Genomic DNA, 20437 nt, shown 5'->3' with positions numbered 1-20437 from the left:
TGGTCTTCGTGTTTGGTAGTGACCCATAATATTTTTGCAAGAAATAATAATAAATTTATTTCATGTTAATCCTAAGGTGTATATGGCGTGGAAGCTAACCATGGTATTTAACCACTTGAACAATTTTCCAAATTACAATTAGTCTTTGGATTGCATCAGTTAATATTAAGTCTGTTATCTTCTTTTGGATTGATTGATCCCCGTAATCTGTATATTCTATTATTTTCTGGGTAGGTAAAAAGTTCATGCCAAACATTATCCTGTAAAACAGTTGGTTCCAGCTTCAGATATTTTCCCCCTTTCTAATGTGGGAATTAATATTTAATAATTCTGATTTTGCATGACAATAGTTACACGTTGGACTTGAGAATGCAATGACTTCAAGTTTGCCATTGTCATTACCTTTAATTACATAGTGCAGGGAACACATGGATTAGAAATATCGGTGTATTGATTCACAATAGATTAATAATAATTAGATATAATTACAAAAACATACAAAAGTTGTTTCAAATATGATCTTATTATAGCAAGAAAACATATAAAAGTTTGTTTGATAACCATTTCTTTTGTCAATTAACTTTTTCGTCTTTTGATTTTATTCTCTTTGCATTATTAGACATTATTTCTATATTCCTCCCACCATCCTAAATCCAAAATTTTCATCTCTCTTATTCACATGTATCTTCTTCAATTTGCCTAATACATAAATAAATAAAGTAAAAATTTAAAACAAAGATAAACTGACCTTTAAATATGACCTGAATGAACACGTAACATATTTCTATGTAAATACACAGCTCATGCTAATAGAACACAAATTTAAGGAAGAAAGCACGAAACTTTTCAGATGGTATAAGATTTGTATGTGAGAGTTTGACATTAACCTTTTCATTGGATTAAAGGCATAAGAATACCAACCGATCATGTCCAATAGTGAATACTATATATGCTCTAAAAGCAGGATTAAATAATTCAATCAGTTGTTGGTTATAAATCAAATCCTTCCAATGAATCACGAAGAAGTACATGGTAAGATTGTTGTGTGTTTCTCCTGACAATAGCAGGTGCATTGAGAATCTGAGGAACATCAACAAAAGAGAAGGGAAAAAACAAAGAGGAAGTAGTTGCAGTAATGGAGGAAATGTTAGGCCCCCAAACGACTTTAGTCTGTACCAAAAGATACATTCAGTCACATTGAAGATTGGTATGCATCACGCTTCCTTTAATATATTCCCTCAGAATCACTTGTCACCATCAAGGAAAGTCCAATGCAATTCAACATTTCAACTTTATATGTTCTGAGCAATTTCTGAGTTCTTTTTCATTTGGTTTATCTTATCTGTTTTTAGTACATATATAAAAAAAACAACTCTTTCATCAGACTCTACTTCACTTGGTACAATTTATAAAGATGACCCACAATCAACATCTAGCTAGGTCTAGGGTTAGATATTATACTTGATAAACAATTAATTTGTTTCAATTTTCACTGCTAATTAAGTCTATTACCCCAGAATTCTTCTGGAGATCCACGAAAGTCCAAAAGGAACAAAATGAAAAGTAAACTATTAGTCATTTGCATTTTAAAAACAAAACCTGTCAATCCCTTTCACCTTCAATCAATACGTACAATCTAAGTTGTCTGATAAATTAAAGTTTGGAGAAATATATGGTATAAGATTGTTGTTTGTTTGTTTGTTTGTTTGTAATTTGGAGAAATACTTCACTAACATGTATGGATTTTTTTCTTTTTTCTGCAGGAGGTGGTCCAATGAACTTGGTGACAACTTGAGCTTTTGAATGTTTTGGTATTCCTAATTGCTTTTTTTTTTCAAGAGTAAACTCATTTCAAATGATACAGTATTTACAGTTTTTTTTATGTTTTATTCTACCCTAAATTATTCTAAAATACGCACATTGGGGAGTGATTATTCGAACTTGAGTGCAAAGAGGGAGCATATTGTTATAACCAACGTAGCTAATCCTAGATATGCATTGCTTTCGTCCCCCTCCTAGATTCCTTAAATTCTTGAATCTTGATCACCTGATAATTAAGTTGGATAAGAATCAAGTTTCCCCATTGGTTCAAATAAATTCACACTCATTCTTCAAATCCAGTTACTGAAGGACAAATTTAGAGGAATTACGTTTTTTGACTTCAGACATAAAAATCATAATAGTAATTAAGCACGCAATAATAGAACAAATCAAATGAGTTTGTTCTGAGATCACTCACAGCAATAACTTGCATACCAAGACAAGATCTTGGGGTAAAGAGGCTGGATCCTCAAACAGCTTTCCTTCTCCGATATTCGAAATTCAGCACACACGTAAGTAGCTGTATGATGATCAAAAGGCACTTATACTAGTCTCCCATGCAATACATTAGGAAATTTAGCCGCAGACGGTAAGTTTTCAAATCAATGTGCCAATGACTTCACCTTCAACAATGATTTGCACATGGGAAGGTTAAAGGCAAAGCTTGCATGATACCATCAAAATCCCCCATCATTTTCAGCCACTGATTTCATTGGTTCATGCACACATGAATGGGTTATTAGTGTGGTCAGGTATGTGCATCAGCAACTCACCACATTATTTTTGCCTTGGAGAAGCAGCTAAAACATTTCAAATTTCAAGCAATAATTGATTAGTCGTCACAGATGTAGCGACTTTTTATTCAATTGGTCATTACTGAAGCTCAAAGGCATATATGTAATTTCGAACCAAAAGCAAAAGATTATGACAAATTTCTACTTTAAACTTCAACCATGCCCTCACCAATTCCGAACGGGGATACAATGAACAAACCATGCATTACTGAAGTTTATTGAATCAAATCTAGTTGTGGCTCTTATAACAAACAAACGTGTTCATGCCTTACTATGCTTATCTTCAGCTCCAAGAAATTAAACGGAAGCAGGAATCTTCAGTTAGAAGGCCAAACTCGTTATTATGAAAATCTATAATTGTGAAAAAGGAATTAAATCTGTTAGAGGTTTTCTAAAACTCAAAGGTTTACACGAAATCCCATTTATCATATAAGTTATATTCAAATGCTTAAGAAACATTTAAGATAACCCTGTTGAGAGTGAATCCCAAGTCGAGGAAATGAGGAACCTTTCATGTGCTTATAAGAGAATGGATTACTTCATATTACTAATTGGTTTTATAATAGAACTCCAACTTTCTTCAAAACACCAACCCTAAAATTGTGATTGCTCATGGCTGTTCAAAAGAGTTTTCCAAGTTCTGGTAATTAATTTTTCATAATAAAAAACATCAAAAGCTATAAATATCAAACATTGGACCATCCCAACCCAAAAGTGCTAAAAGCCCAAATTTTGTAACCCCAAAATCAAATTTTATTTCTTCCCAATTAAATTTACAACCCAACTACGTTAATTGTCGAACAATTGTTTAGACTCAATATATATTTTTTTTACTTAAACAATTAAAATTTTGGACTAAGCATTCGTGTGTTTAGTTCTTAAGCTCCCATGGCCAAACTAATGTATATGTAACCATCAAATGAATTCTGTATATAAAAAAAAAAAATTCATAATCCACCACCCATATGCATGGTTACTACCATTCTTTGAGTCTTAGGGGAGATGCATGATTTGTTAAAGCCCATAATGCTCTATGAAATTACTCCAAATTGATTAAAATCCCATTTTAAAATTCTTTAATATCAAACCGTTATTGAATATACCTGTCCTTTATAGACTTCTTTCAATTTATGATTTAATACCTCTGAATATTCATAAATTCATTTAAAATTCGGATTTAACACCCTTAATTTTTAACCTTTTAAAAATCATTTAAAATCTTATTTGAGTATAATTGTCAGTTTACTGATCAAATTTTCAATTGTAAAATTAGAAATCCAAGTCACTCAGTACTATGGTCTGGTGGTATTCATCTTCACTTGTAAGTGAGAGGTCTTAGTTTCGAATCTCGTAGATGGCGAATTCGATACCAAATTAGGTTGCCATTGTGTGTTTAGCCAAACTCCCCCCTCCCATTGTAACAAAAAAATAAAAATAAATTAGAAATCCAAATGTTTGTGGTGCATTCAAAAGTTAACTACCTTGGTCATATCTGAATTTTCGATGAAGCTGTTTTAGGGTGGGGTGAGGTAGGAACACATCTATTTAAGTTGAGGATTGGAATGAGATTGGGCTTAGGGTTGTTCACTTAATTGAGATTACTCAAACCTTAAACAAGGCTTAGCCTCTGAGAGAAGTGTAATTCTAGGTCCAACCCAACCAGCCATACTTAACTGGATCAAACGAATTTCATTTTCTGCTGAAAATGGAGTGACTTTTTCCATTCAGGCTTAACGCAAATGGATTTGAGGCTTCACTATTTCTCTAAGGGAATAATGGCAAAAGAATTTTTTATGAATTCGAATATATACTTATAGCGCACCTTGGATGGATGGTATTTTATAAACGGCATTTCCATGCTTCATGGAAGAACAATTCCTTAAAAAGAAAGGTTGATAATCACCCTTGTAGGTTCTTCGTTGATTTGTAAATGTGCGTTGAATGTTATATTAACAAACACTATTATATGATGGAATTGATGGAATATTATAATAGAAATACATGTATACGACGGAATTGTCTTTGACAAAAAAAAAATTAAAAAAATTAAAAAAGATGGAATTGTTTGCTTTCTAGTTTGCCAATTTGCATCCATACCTTAAGAAATATAGCTGAACGTAAATTTAATATATACATAGGGACGGATTCATGTTGTCACATTTTTTACACACGTTTTTATGGGGTTCAATTCGTAATGTATTTTTAATGATCCGAACTATTTATTTTTAAGTCTTTCTTTAAAAATCATGTTTACTAAAAATCACCCAAATAAATCGATTAGGAGTGAATTTGTACAGACACACAAATTGTGTAAAATCCCTATTTGACAACCAAAAGCAAAACCGTACAATCTGCAGTAGTACAAATTATGTCACAAATGGAAGACGCAGCAGACTATATTAGCACACATATTGAACATTGTTGAATAGCGAGGCCACATAAAGTCATCGTTAAAAGACGAGACCACATAACTCATTGCTCACAAGCAAAGGCCACATACAATCACCAGAAAAGCACGACTACAACTGTGGAGCCAAAAATAATCCAAAAAATTATCGAGGTAACACGTAGACTTTTGGGTAAAAAGACAAGATTACCCTTGAGACACATCGAGATTCCTCTCATCACTCCTCATCAATCCCTTATTGATTTTATTCAAAAGGTAACTTCCAAAACTTCCTATTTAAATTAGGAATAATTGCCATGTTAATTGCAATATATTATTTCACATAATATCTTGCAATTATTCTCCAATTACCACCAGATATGGCCGGCCACATACCACCCAAAGAGTCGGACACCGTCCTATAAATAACTCTCTTATCCCACTAAAATGCTAAGTCATTTACTACCCATAAACTCATAAATACATTCTTTTCAGAATTCTAATTTTGACATCGAAGATTTTTTGGCCACAACCCCCAATTCGTCATGGGCACGTGGGGCTTTTGGCTATAATCAAATGTGCTATTATTTTGCAAATGCATTTTTCGTCAAAAGAAGAGACGGTAGAAATTTGCATCCACAACACCATTCTCTAAGCGAGATAAAAAAAAAAAAAAACTACATTAATCTGAGGACAGAATCGCCGGTTGGCTAATCACTGTGGATGACACTCTATCCAACACCATCCTACAACAACATTGCCTAATGACATCCACAGCTTCCACGGGTCAAGGTAAAGCTGCCAGTTCTAGGCAGTGGAAATGGAAGAACTTGGCGCATAAGGCAGCAGAGTTGTCAGATCTAGGCATATCAGTCGGAGCAGCCACAAAATTGGTGGAGGAAAATATTACCACCATGGATTCAAGTTCACGGAGATGGATCTGACCCACCAACAACTATGAATTCCAAACAAATCTAACCTTAAATCAAGAGAAAGACCTTGAGATGAGGCATGGCTCAAGTCTAGTAGAAGGCACCAAAGCCAAGGGATAGGTTGCTCACAAAAATGGTGGCAGAGAAGCCATGAAAGGATGTGCGGATAAATGGGTGCAGCCATGCAAGCCGAGAGAGGGGCGGCGGCGGCGTAGAGGGGGTGTGTTGTGGGAAGAAAAGAACGAGAAGGACGTGGTGGGGGAGGGAAGGGGAGGAAGCCGGACCATAAGGGAGAGGGAGAGGAGAAGGCTACTAGTTTAACAATCGGAATCGTATTTAGTTTAGGTCTTCTTCAAGTTAGTTCAACAAAAAATCATCCAAATCAAAATTGTTTGGTCTCTAAATTGTGAAAAATAAAAAATAAAATAAAAAAATTGAAACAAAAATGTAGATAATAAAAAAGTTAAACTATTTAATAACCTTTTCATATTTTACTAGTAAAATGATTACACTCAAAAATATGAAATGTCATCGTTAGTTCTTTGCAAAATAGAATCTATGATGGGCTTACTTTCTTGTGAAAGAATGTTCAGTAATCCCACTTACAACTCTCAAGTATTGCCAAAATCGCACTTTATTACACTTACTTTTTTCTTCTCATTTTCATACTTAAATTTTTTATTTTTCTATCACTTTGATATTTTCGTTAGCATAACCGTTAACTAATGATGTGGTAGGATCATATTCCACTAATTTTCACTTTACTACACTCAAATATTATGAAATTCGCACTATACTACCCTTAGTTTTTTCGTCTTTCATACATAAAGCTACGTTTTACTCTCATTTCATACTTCTGTTAGCCAGAGCATTGAGGGCTCTGTTAAAGTATAACGTGACGCTTGACTAGATGATGACTGTGCAAAAATGTGGCACTGTGTGCCAAACGTCATGTCATACTTTGATTGAACGATGATTGTGCAGAAACGTAGTATTGTGGGCTCCGCAAGTTGTACAAATGGTTCAAGCAGAGATTTTGAAATAAGTTCCTGCCAAATTAAAAAATTTCAAAAACTTAAGCAGCATGTGCTGCTACGTGGAAAAAATCCTTATTCCCATAAAAAATTTGACATTTTTAATCTTCTTATTTTGCCAATAATTTTTTTTTATAATTTTTTTAATTGTTTCATATGTCCACATGGAGCCACCATGCACACACATTCACAGAGCTTCTGATGCCTAGGCTAACAGAAATATGAATCTGGGAGCAAAATATCACTTTAGGTATGAAAGAGATGAAAAAAACTAAGGGTAACAAAATACGACTTTCACAATACTTGAGAATAGTAAAGTGAGAATTAGTGAGCCAAGATTCTACCACGTCGTTAATTAATAACTAGGCTAATGGAGTATCAAAGTGGCAGAAAAATTAAAATTTTAAGTGTGAAAATAGGAAAAAAAAAAAAAAAAAAAAAGATAAAAAATAAGTATATATTCTAAATGTTTTACCTTTGAATCTCCAATATGCCTATATGGGCAAAGGAAATTGTCCAAAACATATATCGCTATAGCCTGTAGCTGTAGGAACATTCCCTTTTTTTTTTTTTTCTTCCTAACGGATGTAAACATTCTTTAGAGCTAGGTGGCTTAGGCCATAGAGATTCTTTTGACGACAATTGATATTTTACATATTTTGATCAAGATAATACTTGCATCTCATCTTACGAATAATGTATCTTCACCGTATAAATTTTATAATCAGAACTTTTTATTCTCTTAATTTTCATTTTAAGATCATCTTTACCAAAAATCATTTGATTTGTATCGTTTAATCATATAGTTAAATTCCTAGTTTGTGGTTTTCCAAGCTGTATTAACAATCCAAACTTTCGACTTGATCGAGGTGACCTTCAATGTTGAAATATTCTACATCGACCGTATCTCTAAGAAAATAAGAGTTTAAATATCTCAACCATACTCTAACTAATACCGAAGCATTTTGTGATAAAACCCCACACCTATTGTACTGTGCATGTGGTAATTACTAAGTTGGGGACAATGTCAGTGTTGTTGGAAGTGGGTCTTTGGCCCGTCTTTCTGATAATTTCGACATGGTATCAGAGTCAAGGAGCAAGCTCGTAATGTACTGTTACGTGATGGGTAGGTCCCCTCGGCCCTGCACCATGATGGTGGGTCATTTGGCCCCGCGTGTAGGGTGAGTCTCCTTGGCTCCACATGGTTGTCGATATTTGAATTTCTCACGTGTGACTTGCTAATTGGGTCCCACATGAGGGGACATGTTTAAATATCTCACATGGGCTGTATTTATGAGAAAATAAGAGTTGAAATATTCTAACTCCATTTCAATTAATATCGAGGTATTTTGTAATAAAATCCCACGCCTGTTGTACTGTGCAGGTTGTAATTATCAAATTATGGACAATATTAGTGTTGTTGGAATGGACCTTTGGCCCTCCTTTCTATTAATTTCGACATCAATTGCACCAAACTTATCCCGCCCTTTCCAAATTCAGTTAAGACGACTGGGCGTATAACATCGAGCCTTAGAGCTTGCCAGGGTTGGGTTCTTTTGTGTAATGGATGCATGAGACAGCAGTATACTGTGCATTTGAAAAAAAACAACTACATGAGACAGTGTCGTGAGTTGTATGTGTCTAATGTACGATGATAAATGAGATAGCCTCATAAAATATTTTTAGGATCGTCAAGTACAAAAAGTTTTCAGCACGTATAGATTCACAGAGGAACATAGAGGAATATGCAAGTTAGCAACCAGTGAAGCCATTGGGAGGTCGTCCCTTCAGATTTTGAAGAGTCACTTTGTACATTGCTAATGCATCCAACTGTCTTAAGAAGGAATTGAGTGTTTGTTTTTTATTCAACTCAAACACTATGCATTACTGTCCTTTTATTATAACAAATACGCGTTACCTTCTTGGTTGGTGTACTTATCTTTTAATTGTTTTCTCTTTAATATAGTTTAATGGTTATCTAGTTGTAATTTCTTGTTAATTAATCAAACATTTGACTCTTTAATCTTTTCTTTTTGGAGGCCTAATGGGACGCGAAGAATCGTGAGCCAGCTGCTGCATTTATTGTATTCAGCTTGTTCAATAGAAAGCCTACACAGACACAGATTGTTTAAGAATTTCTTCTTCTATTTTTTTTTTTTGGTAAAAAAATTGTTAAGAAATAAACATTTTAATCCATGTCACTTAGAAAAACATTTCAAATCTGGTTATGCTTTTTTTAAGTGCATCGTACCTAGTAATTTTATTGTTCCTTCAACCAAAAAGAACTGACGTACTGTTGTTCAGTACTTCCCAGGTAAACATTTTTTATTTTCTTTTAAGACTAAATTATAGGAATGGTTTATGAATTATATCACGAGTTTAGTTTTGATCTCTGAACAGTAATAATAATTGCTTAAATTTCTCGAAATATGTCAATTGCACTAATAGTCCATTTCGTTAATTCTGTCTATTTTACTATTAAATTGACGGGTAAAGTAGACATTGCACAAAAATAAATATGAAAAAAGCAGAAAGTATATATATCGTTTAAAATAAAGTTTTAAGTTTATCTATAATTATTTTTCTCTGGGATAGTGAATTTCATTCTTTATAATTACATTACATATTAAGGGGATATTTCACAATAAACTGTTCATTCTTGAGATTATGAAGTGAGGTTTCAATTGAGATTTTAAATGATTTCAAAAGAGTTATGAATCGTTTGAATTATATCAAGCTCATTTTCAAAGATCATCCTACATAAAAAAGAATGTGAAAATGGGAACCGATTAAACATGAAGCTATTCATAACCAAAGGAATGAACACATTATTTCAAATATAAAATTGAAATTATCACCGTAATCAAATGACTAATCTATTTTTATTTAGCTTTTTTTTTTTTAGGAAAACTAATAAAAAGAGCTCGAAAACTTTGAGTTTTAACGAAAATGACAAAATAAAGGGTAAAGTGAATAGTATCAGGATTAACTTTTTAGTGTAAAAATGTGATTTTTCGTTAAAGTGAACAGTACCACGAGCTTTTCGTTAAAGTTCCTTTTTTTTTTTTTTTTTTTTGCATTATATTTTTGGAGACAAACCTATATAATGGAGATGGATGAATTGAATCATAAAATCAAATTGTAGAGCGGATTCAACAATATGGTTTGAACATTTCTCTTCATATTGGTGAAAAAATATCTTAATTGTACAATTCTTTACTCTTCCAGATCCACTTTTATCTCACATCATCAAATGTTTTTTTTTTTTTGAAGAGACATACATCAGCTGATCATCATCTTTGTTTTTGTTAACAGCAGTTTAACCTAAAAATAAAACTTGACGTTTGTCCATAAATTTATTGGTGATCACGGCATTGTCATATCTGGTCATTTAACGTATAAAATATTTTGATGGCATGCAACATTCGATGATCACACCTAGTTGTGACATCCCACATCGCTCAGGGAAATGATCCTTATATGTATATTCCTATCCTTACCTAGCACGAGGCCTTTTGGGAGCTCACTAATAGTCCATTTCGTTAATTCTGTCTATTTTACTATTAAATTGACGGGTAAAGTAGACATTGCACAAAAATAAATATGAAAAAAGCAGAAAGTATATATATCGTTTAAAATAAAGTTTTAAGTTTATCTATAATTATTTTTCTCTGGGATAGTGAATTTCATTCTTTATAATTACATTACATATTAAGGGGATATTTCACAATAAACTGTTCATTCTTGAGATTATGAAGTGAGGTTTCAATTGAGATTTTAAATGATTTCAAAAGAGTTATGAATCGTTTGAATTATATCAAGCTCATTTTCAAAGATCATCCTACATAAAAAAGAATGTGAAAATGGGAACCGATTAAACATGAAGCTATTCATAACCAAAGGAATGAACACATTATTTCAAATATAAAATTGAAATTATCACCGTAATCAAATGACTAATCTATTTTTATTTAGCTTTTTTTTTTTTAGGAAAACTAATAAAAAGAGCTCGAAAACTTTGAGTTTTAACGAAAATGACAAAATAAAGGGTAAAGTGAATAGTATCATGATTAACTTTTTAGTGTAAAAATGTGATTTTTCGTTAAAGTGAACAGTACCACGAGCTTTTCGTTAAAGTTCTTTTTTTTTTTTTTTTTTTTTGCATTATATTTTTGGAGACAAACCTATATAATGGAGATGGATGAATTGAATCATAAAATCAAATTGTAGAGCGGATTCAACAATATGGTTTGAACATTTCTCTTCATATTGGTGAAAAAATATCTTAATTGTACAATTCTTTACTCTTCCAGATCCACTTTTATCTCACATCATCAAATGTTTTTTTTTTTTTGAAGAGACATACATCAGCTGATCATCATCTTTGTTTTTGTTAACAGCAGTTTAACCTAAAAATAAAACTTGACGTTTGTCCATAAATTTATTGGTGATCACGGCATTGTCATATCTGGTCATTTAACGTATAAAATATTTTGATGGCATGCAACATTCGATGATCACACCTAGTTGTGACATCCCACATCGCTCAGGGAAATGATCCTTATATGTATATTCCTATCCTTACCTAGCACGAGGCCTTTTGGGAGCTCACTGGCTTCGGGTTCCATGGGAACTCCAAAGTTAAGCGAGAAAAGGGCTAGAGCAATCCCATGATGGGTGACCCACTGGGAAGTTACTCGTGAGTTCCCAAAAATAAAACCGTGAGGGAATGGTAAGCCCAAAGCGGACAATATCGTGCTACGGTGGAGGAGCGGGCCCGGGAAGTGATCCGTCCCGGGCCGGGATGTGACAATTGGTATCAGAGCCAATCCCTGGCCGGAAATGTGCCGACGAGGATGTCGGGCCCCTAAAGGGGGTGGATTGTGACATCCCACATCGCCCAGGGGAATGATCTTTATATGTATATTCTCATCCTTACCTAGCACGAGGCCTTTTGGGAGCTCACTGGCTTCGGGTTCCATGGGAACTCCGAAGTTAAGCGAGAAGAGGGCTAAAGCAATCCCATGATGGGTGACCCACTGGAAAGTTGCTCGTGAGTTCCCAAAAACAAAACCGTGAGGGAATGGTAAGCCCAAAGCGGACAATATCGTGCATACGGTGGTGGAACGGATCCAGAAAGTGATCCGCTCCGAGCCGGAATGTGACATAGTCATCTAACTAGCTCCTGATCTACAGCTAGCACTGACCCATAAACTAAATAAAATGTCTCAAAGGCAACAGGGCAGGATTTTGTCTCAAGTCTCGAATGTTATTCAAGCATATTCCCATGAACTTCTACTAGCTTCGCTAGGGACGCTCTTTATATCCACCACTAAGGATAACCATCTCGGGTTTTTTTTTTTTTTTTTTTTTTTTTCATCTTGAGAGAGGTTATTGATATTGTAAAGTTGTTATTTTATACTCTAAAGTTTCTACATTTAAAAATAAAAATACACTTATTAGAAGTGCAAAATGACTTTTTGAGGGTGTCAATAACATCTTCCCTGATTTTTTTTTTTTTTTGTGTGTTATTATTATTAATAGAGGAAAAATAGTGGAAGAAGAATGATGCAAGCTTGTAGAAGAAATATACAAGGAAAGACACAAAGTAAATCCAAAAAATTATTAAGTTGTTTTCATTTTTCCTTATTATTTCTTTTGTTGTCTCCCATCACCATTCCTTTCCCTCACAAACCTTCCTCTTATTTCAAACATGAAAAATAAAAATAAAAAATGAAATAATTATTAAACGATTCTAAATTAAAATTGAAATTGGACGGAAGGGAATAATTATCCCAAGATTGGCATGAGTACCTATATTTATAGATATAGATCCTGCACCTTCAGAAAGTGCTTCCGCTTTCCACTAACCTTGAATTCTGTTCTGATTAAGACAGAGAACAAGGTTCTAGGTTCTCAACACTCAAGTGGGTTTGGTCTATTTCTAGCTAGTTTGCCAAACATTTGGAGTTCGGCCGCCTATATTATACATATACGTTCACACTCACTCGAATTAAGTTGAGTGCTGTCTCTCTAAGAAATTAATTAGTAAAAACTCTAGGTGCTCTGGAGTATATTTTGAGAATTTATCGTTGAATTTTAGTTTTTTGTGTTTTTAACTAAAAATTTAATTTGAAGTATTCGATATTTTGAAAGCATCACAAGAAATTGCAAAAGTTAGATAGTCGATCACTTTTCTTTTAAGCAAATTATAAAATGCTTTTTAAGTTTTGACTGATCGAGCAGGGGCAGATTAATGTGCGCCTCAGAGTCATTTGTCATAATCAATATGCTTAACCACTCGGCGAGGAATCCTGCTTTCCGACTTGTAACAATATCAATAATCATCACTAATACGCATTTGATTCTCCCCAAGTGTGTTTTTGTCGACGATAATGACACATGCAATTGTATAGAAATATTTCAAAAATTCTGTCAACAATAAAAAATCACTCATCTTGATGGTGAAAGAGGCCAGTCGGAGAGTCCTAAGCATAAATCGATTGGCAAAATTTATGACCTTGTCAATATGCACGTTTACTACAATGGATATCTTGCTTGCATCTGTTGAAAAATTTGATTGCAAGTGAGAAATTCTATTTTCAATTAATAGCGTATTGAGAGGGAGAAGTCAAACCTTAAGGTCTCGTGTCATGGTTAAATGTTTCGAACTACTTGTACTCTAGTTATAAATTCCTTACAAATGAGAAATTTCTTACAATTATAGATGAGAGATTATATAATATAAGAGACAGATATATAACTGTTAATTAGTCATTTTTCCATATATATGTAACTTTGATATAAATTCAATTTTGTAAGTCATTCTTGAGTTTAGTCCAATTTGTTGGATTAGGTACACTTACTAATTGTCCACACCATCTTATTTCTATTAAATTGTGGCCAATATTATTCTTTATTTATATGATTATATTAGCCATTTCCGGCTCTAGTCGGGGTAGGTGGTTAGTATTGAGATATGTAATTGCGTTCAAATCAGGCTACATGCTGACAAAAAAGGAAGAGGAATTCTTGTAGAAGGGACTCGACTGGAAGGAAAAGGGAATCGACATAAGGGAGAGAGATCTTTTTCTAGTTAGACTTCTATTAGTGCAATGAAAGAACCATCCCTTCCTATTTGTTTGCCCTGTCAAATATCCCAAAACCCCTCAACGACTAGACTTTTAGTCTTTTAGCCAACTCACTTAACAATCTCTCTTTGAGATGACACGCACAAAAAGTCCCATGTTTTTCTTAGTTGGACCATTTTTTGAGAGAGAGCAGATGAATCTTATCCCTTATATCGAACACTAAATCTTGTCTATTGGTAGAAAGATCTTCATCAAATAACTTATTTTAGGAATTTCTCATATCCAAGACAACTTACCAAGTTAAGAGCATACTCGCGAATGAGCAGGTCAACATGCCAATCAGTTCTTCAGGGGAGATCCTACTCCGCTAATGCTATAATCCAATCAAGGCGAATGGATGTACTAAAGGTACGCCCACCACTTCACTTTCACCTAGGCCCGGGCCAAGTTAGTGGGGGGACCCTGTTGGGCTCCCCTCCCCCCCAAAAAAAACTTAGTTATTTCACAGCATTCCGATCAATACCAGTAAAAGGATACCCGATCGAATAAAAAATTGTAGAGTTAGGGAGACTTCCTCACTTAGCTCGTGAAATAGTAGCGAAGCTTAAGTGGTGATGCAAGTGCACGGTGAGCGTAGTAGCCCCCTCAGGCATGTTCCTTGTATAACCAAGAGAAAACATAGTGAGAGCCGGAATGGAACATTCCAGCATGTATTATTAGCTTCTGAAGGACACTAAAAAGTAGAAGTAGTATGGATTTTGAAATGGTAGTCATAAACTTCTTCCAATAATTTTGTTTTCCTCTTCATTTTCCATGTTAAGGGCTCAGAAGAAGCCCATGTTGGAAAGCAAGCATGTGCAAGAACCAATCAGGATACAAAACTGGAAGAGAGAGAGAGAGAGAAAAGCATGTCAATCCCAATCCTTGAAGCTTGCAAAAAGAACAAGTGAAGGCAAAAGATTTTAGGGTTTAAAATCCGTTCTGCGATTCAGGTAGCTCGATTAGTTGTCCTCATGGTCCCACCCAATAGGCCGAAAAATGTTGCAATAAATTGCCTTCTTGTAGCATTCAGAAGCTTAATCTTATGGGCACAGTCTGTCTTCTTGGATATAGAAGTTGTAGTAAACAATTAAATTCCTTTTCTTCTACCTCTATGACAAATTAATTGTCTTAACTAATGCCCCATCGCTGCCGACACGTCACTTCCCACCCGAACAACCTTAGCAGCTTCCTACCATCATATGGTGTAGGTACTAAACCACTAAAACAACCTTAGCAGCTGCTTACCACCATCGATGCCGAAACGTTGCTTCCCACCCGTCTGAAACCAATGCCCCCAACAAAACATCTAAAATCAAGCCATACGACGAGTATGACGAGCACGACATAGATTGCCATTGCACGTCAAAAGAAGCCAGCGAGAATAAACTCATTAGCAACAATGCCATCAAAGGCAAGTCGAAGAAAGGAAATGGTGTGAACACTCAAATTGGAGGTCTACACACCTTCCAAAGCAGGAGGGTTTGGAGGAAAGGGACAAACGGCCAAAGGGCAGGGGAAAACAGAGGTTAAGGGATAAGTAAAGAAAAAGAAAGGAAAAAAAAAAGAGAAAGGAGGAGAAAAATGATTGCCGCCGACCTTAGCCATAGCTAGAGCTGGTGGCTACGAGAAAAAGTAAGCGAAGGAAAGTCACTCACAATCTGATGAGAAAAACTTTCACACCAATGAGAAAAACTCTCTCACCAAACGGGAGAGAAAGTTGACCGATAACTTTAATAGTTTAGTCAATAAAATTGATATCTTTTGATAAATTATAAAAAATCTAATTTACTTTTACTGCCGACCAACGTTGGTTTTTTTTTTTTTTTTTTTTTTTGTAATTGTAATTTGTTCATTTTATTCATGCAGGGGGTTAAGAACACGTATTGGGAATCTTTATTGTCAAAAAAGTTTATTGTACTTCTAGCTTTAGATTAATGTGCCGGTTACATAAATTTTTCTAGTAATGTATAGAGTAAATTGTAGCAATGGTCCTTTAATTTTAATTAAATTGGAGCAATGATTCCTCAACTAAAAATTCATTACTATTGATCTCTTGACTCATCAACATGTGTAGCTATGGTTATTTTCATCAACTTCGTTAGAATTTTGTCAAAATAAATTATGTTGGAATGACCATTACTACAATTGGGGTCCCTTAACTTATCAAAATATGTATCTATGTTCATTTTCGTCAACTTCGTTAGAATTTTTTCAAAATGAGTTATGTTGGAAGGACCATTGCTTTAATTGGGTTAAAGTTGAGGGACCATTGCTCCAATTTGGTTATTTTTAGTTGAGAGACCATAGATGCACGTTTTGATGAGTTGAGGGACCAATAGTAATGGATTTTTAGTTGAGAGACCATTACTCTAATTGAGTTAAAGTGAAGAGACCATTGTTACAATTTACGCTAATTTATGGGATCCTATTTTTTTTTTTTTTAACAAACGATATTATTTACACTAGCCACTTAGTACTATGGTATAGTGATATTTCTCTTCGCTTATAAGTGAGAGGTCTTAGGTTTGATTTCCACCAAAGACGAATTTGAACCACATTATTGCAAGCCTACTGTGAGGCTTAGACCATCCTCCCCTTTAGTGTAAATAATATCCTTTTCTTTTTAACAAACGTATTATCTACACTAAGAGGGTAGAGAAGGGGGCTAAACCTCACAATAGGTTAGCAATAACGTGGTTTAAGTTCGCATTTGACAAGAATCGAACTTATACCTCTTACTTATAAATGAAGAAAAATACCACTAGACCGTAGTACTAAGTGGCTTCTGGGATCATAATTTTAGATACCCACAATTACATGATGCATTTTCTCTTGGAATCTTTTTAGCTTGACTAGAACATTGGATTATTAACTTACATTTCTTTTGAGATAAAATATGGGCACATTTTATTTAGTTTCGTCTTTCAGGGGTGGCTAAAAAGTGATTTTCAATTTTCATTCGTATCCATGGCAATAACAATAACCATAGATCTGATTTGTGAATTTATGCCAGTATCTCATATAGTTAAGAGTAGACAGAGATGCCGTCTTAAAATTATTCTCCAATTCCAAATCTTAACGACAAAATAGTAACATATACATTGGGAATCATTACCTTTGTCTTCTAAGACCCTTTATCCAGTTGGTTTTTTTTGAGGTTTTCTGGTTTTATTCTTCTGGTGATTGATTGAGACACAGCAAGCATGATAATTTGACGTGTCCAAAAAAAAAAAAATGATAATTCTAAGCTCCCCCTATTAGGACATATAGTTTATACACACATTTATTTATGATGGGATGAATTGTTTTTTTTTCCTGAATGTTTTTCTACCTTGATTATATCAATTAGCATTGGTCGTACCTATCCTTTTTAGAATAAGTCGAAGGACTAAAATACTACTGTGTGTGTATATATTTATATTCAAATCTTACACTTGAAGCCTTGTGGAATAAATGTTGTTATTTGTATTCCATAAATCTGCATTTAACATTGCTCTTTTTTTTTTCCTGAAAAAAATTGTATTTTGATAGGGTTTCTGATGTTGGGCAAGAACACTGAGCACAAGTAGTAGTATTTCTAGTTCTTGTTCTTGCAAACGGTGTTTCGAAATCCAGAGATTTCAGTTTCTTTTCTTTTGTAAATGAATGGGAAGAAGATTGATTGCCAAGAAAGAAATCAACAAAGCCATGAATTAATCGGTGAGTACGGTTTTGAACTTGGTAATCAGTCTTGTCAAATTTTTGGTCAGCAGCAACAGCAGGCTTGGAACAATATGGGAATTTGGGTTCAGCAACCCACCATGGATCATGAAGTGTCACTGCTTCAAAATCTTGGGCCTCCTAATACTCCCAGCAGCATTATCAGCCGCTTCGAATCGCCGGTTTCAGCTTTCTACGCAACTGAACTCTATATGGGGGGGTTTCCACAGTATGACTCTCAAGCTGGTCAGAATCCTCAGTTCCCTTCAGGCCAATCTAATAATGAAAGCTATAGCTCCATGAATTCATCTGAGCAAGATCCGAATTTCGACATCAGAAACACCCTGCAATCAATTGTGAAATCTCAACCCAGCAGCTATCAATACCATAAATCCTCAGAGAAGTGTAATCAAATCCCAGAAAGCGATTTGTCAGGCAGTAAGCTGTTTGCACATCAATCAAATAAGTTGCATGGAGATCATAATACTACTACAGTTAGAAGACCCTCCTTTTCCCTTCCTTCTAAAGAAAATCAGGATCAAGTAGTATGTATATTCTATCTGAGAAATTCAGCTTTTTTTGTTGTTGCTTTTTTGTGCATTGATTTTTCAAATGCCCCACCACTCCGTCAAGATATGAATACGGGCTAGTTTCTTGTTCACAGGGTTATTGTAATTCGTTCACTACTTCTCCGGTTACACAACTGAGCTTCTTTTCTGGGCAAGGAAAGCAGCCTCCAAGAATTTCCTCCAGACATGTTTCCGATTGTTATGGCGATTCTCCTTCATCCAGCCCTGTACTCTCGAGTAAAACACGAATTCGTTGGAATCAAGATCTTCATGAGAAGTTCGTTGAGTGCGTAAATCGTCTTGGGGGTGCTGACAGTAAGTAACATGTCTAATTTACTATGTAAAAACAGTTGATGTCTGTATGTTGACTCATCTGTTGGTTTTGTAGAAGCAACACCGAAGGCAATATTGACGATGATGGGTTTGGACGGATTAACCATCTTTCATGTCAAAAGTCATCTGCAGGTATAAAGGAATCCATTAGAAAAATTATTTCTCCTTGGCATTTTTCCTTTCCAAAAGCGTGATTTGTTTTCCTCCCTCTCCTTTTTATTCTTCTTGTAGAAATATCGAATTGCGAAATACCTACCAGACCCAGCAGAAGGTAAATATTGAATCGTTAATATCATACACCCGTTCCTTGTGAATAAGTCTTTTCCTTCATGTTACAAACTACAAGTGTCTATAAAATTTAATGGTCAATTGGCTTAGCTTGTTTTACCAATAGTTCTGATCTGAGTACTTTTCTTGTGTTACAGGAAAATCTGAGAAAAGAACTACTTTGAATGTTGAACCCCAGCTCAATGTGAAAGCGTAACCTATCTTATTACCCTGATTGTTGTTTTGGTTTTTAGTTTACCGTTACGATTCTAAATGAACATGTTTTCCTTTTTACTGCTTTGTCCACCAGCCTCTTACAAACCTATGATGTGAATATTTATCGCAGTTGCTTGCAAATTAAAGAGGCACTCCAACTGCAATTAGATGTCCAGCGACGTCTTCACGAACAATTGGAGGTACATTCATGAGATCCAATTTAGTGATGTCTCAAGTTATATATACGATTGTCAAATAGTTTTCTTAGTAGTAAATCATATTAATACTCCAATTTTCATTACAAAATTTATTCAACTATTTCTATATGCAGACTCAACGAAAGTTACAGTTACGAATTGAAGAAGAAGGGAAGCGGCTCAGGAAGATGTTTGATCTGCAACAACAAACAAGTAGTAACCCGTTGAAGGCTCAGAACTCGGATGTCAGATGCCATGAAGCTTCCCCATCAAATAGTCTCGACGATACTGATCAGCTTTCAACTCCTGAAGGTTCTAGTTTTCCCTCCAAGATAAGTTAGCCCTGAAAAGATAATTAGTTTGTCATTCTTCACACAACGGAACTCATGCGGTTTCTAAGTCCTCAAAAAGTTCAGTCCCTTAGCAGAATCAAGAACTTCAAATAATACTACTGGTAAAGTAAGAAAGAAAGCAAAAATTGGAAGATGATAGTGAAGACTACAATTAATTGACTGGCAGTCATACATTGATCATATGCCATTTTGAGGATATGATCCTATAGAACGACTCTTTTTTATTGTTTCATAAAGTTTGTGTGGCAGTACTGTAACAATGGCTTACTGTGAACCTTTTTTTTTTGTGTGTGGAATCGATAGGGACATATTTAGACACAGCGTCCGTCAAGCTTTTGGTCCAATGGAAGAGTCAACAGGATAATGTTTTACCAGTTCCGTTATCCTCCCGCTCCTCTTAATAATAATAATAATTTTGTAATTTGGTAAAGACTTAAGAAGATTATTGCACGCTATTTTATTAACGGAAAACTAATGAAAAAAATTTGAAAACTTTGAGTTTTAACGATAAGAACAAAATAAAAGGTAAAGTGAATAGTACCAAGTTTAACTTTTTAGTATAAAAAAGTGATTTTTCATTAAAGTGAACAGTACCGCGAACTTTCCGTTAAAACTTCCATTTATTAATCCTGCTTCCGCTACGTTCGTGAAATTTGCAATCTATACTTTTCCTTTTCGCACTTCACCGGCAGTTCCAAGAAAC

At 34.6% G+C, this 20437-nt stretch overlaps 1 protein-coding gene across 1 annotated transcript; it reads left to right on the top strand.

The window, feature by feature from the left end:
- The first annotated feature begins 17394 nt into the window (after nt 1-17394).
- LOC137744520 (uncharacterized) lies at nt 17395-19991 on the top strand. The gene is made up of 7 exons (XM_088680994.1): nt 17395-18344; nt 18464-18683; nt 18757-18833; nt 18933-18972; nt 19127-19181; nt 19315-19384; nt 19516-19991. The coding sequence occupies exons 1-7, from the start codon at nt 17742-17744 to the stop codon at nt 19720-19722; spliced, it is 1272 nt and encodes a 423-aa protein (XP_088537120.1). The 5' UTR covers nt 17395-17741; the 3' UTR covers nt 19723-19991.
- The last annotated feature ends 446 nt before the right edge of the window (nt 19992-20437 follow it).

Source organism: Pyrus communis, chromosome 12, assembly GCF_041283825.1.
Source record: "Pyrus communis isolate YQ-2024b chromosome 12, ASM4128382v1, whole genome shotgun sequence".
NCBI lineage: Eukaryota > Viridiplantae > Streptophyta > Magnoliopsida > Rosales > Rosaceae > Pyrus > Pyrus communis.
The sequence above is the reverse complement of the archived record's forward strand: the minus strand, read 5'-3'. Positions and strand labels throughout refer to the sequence as shown.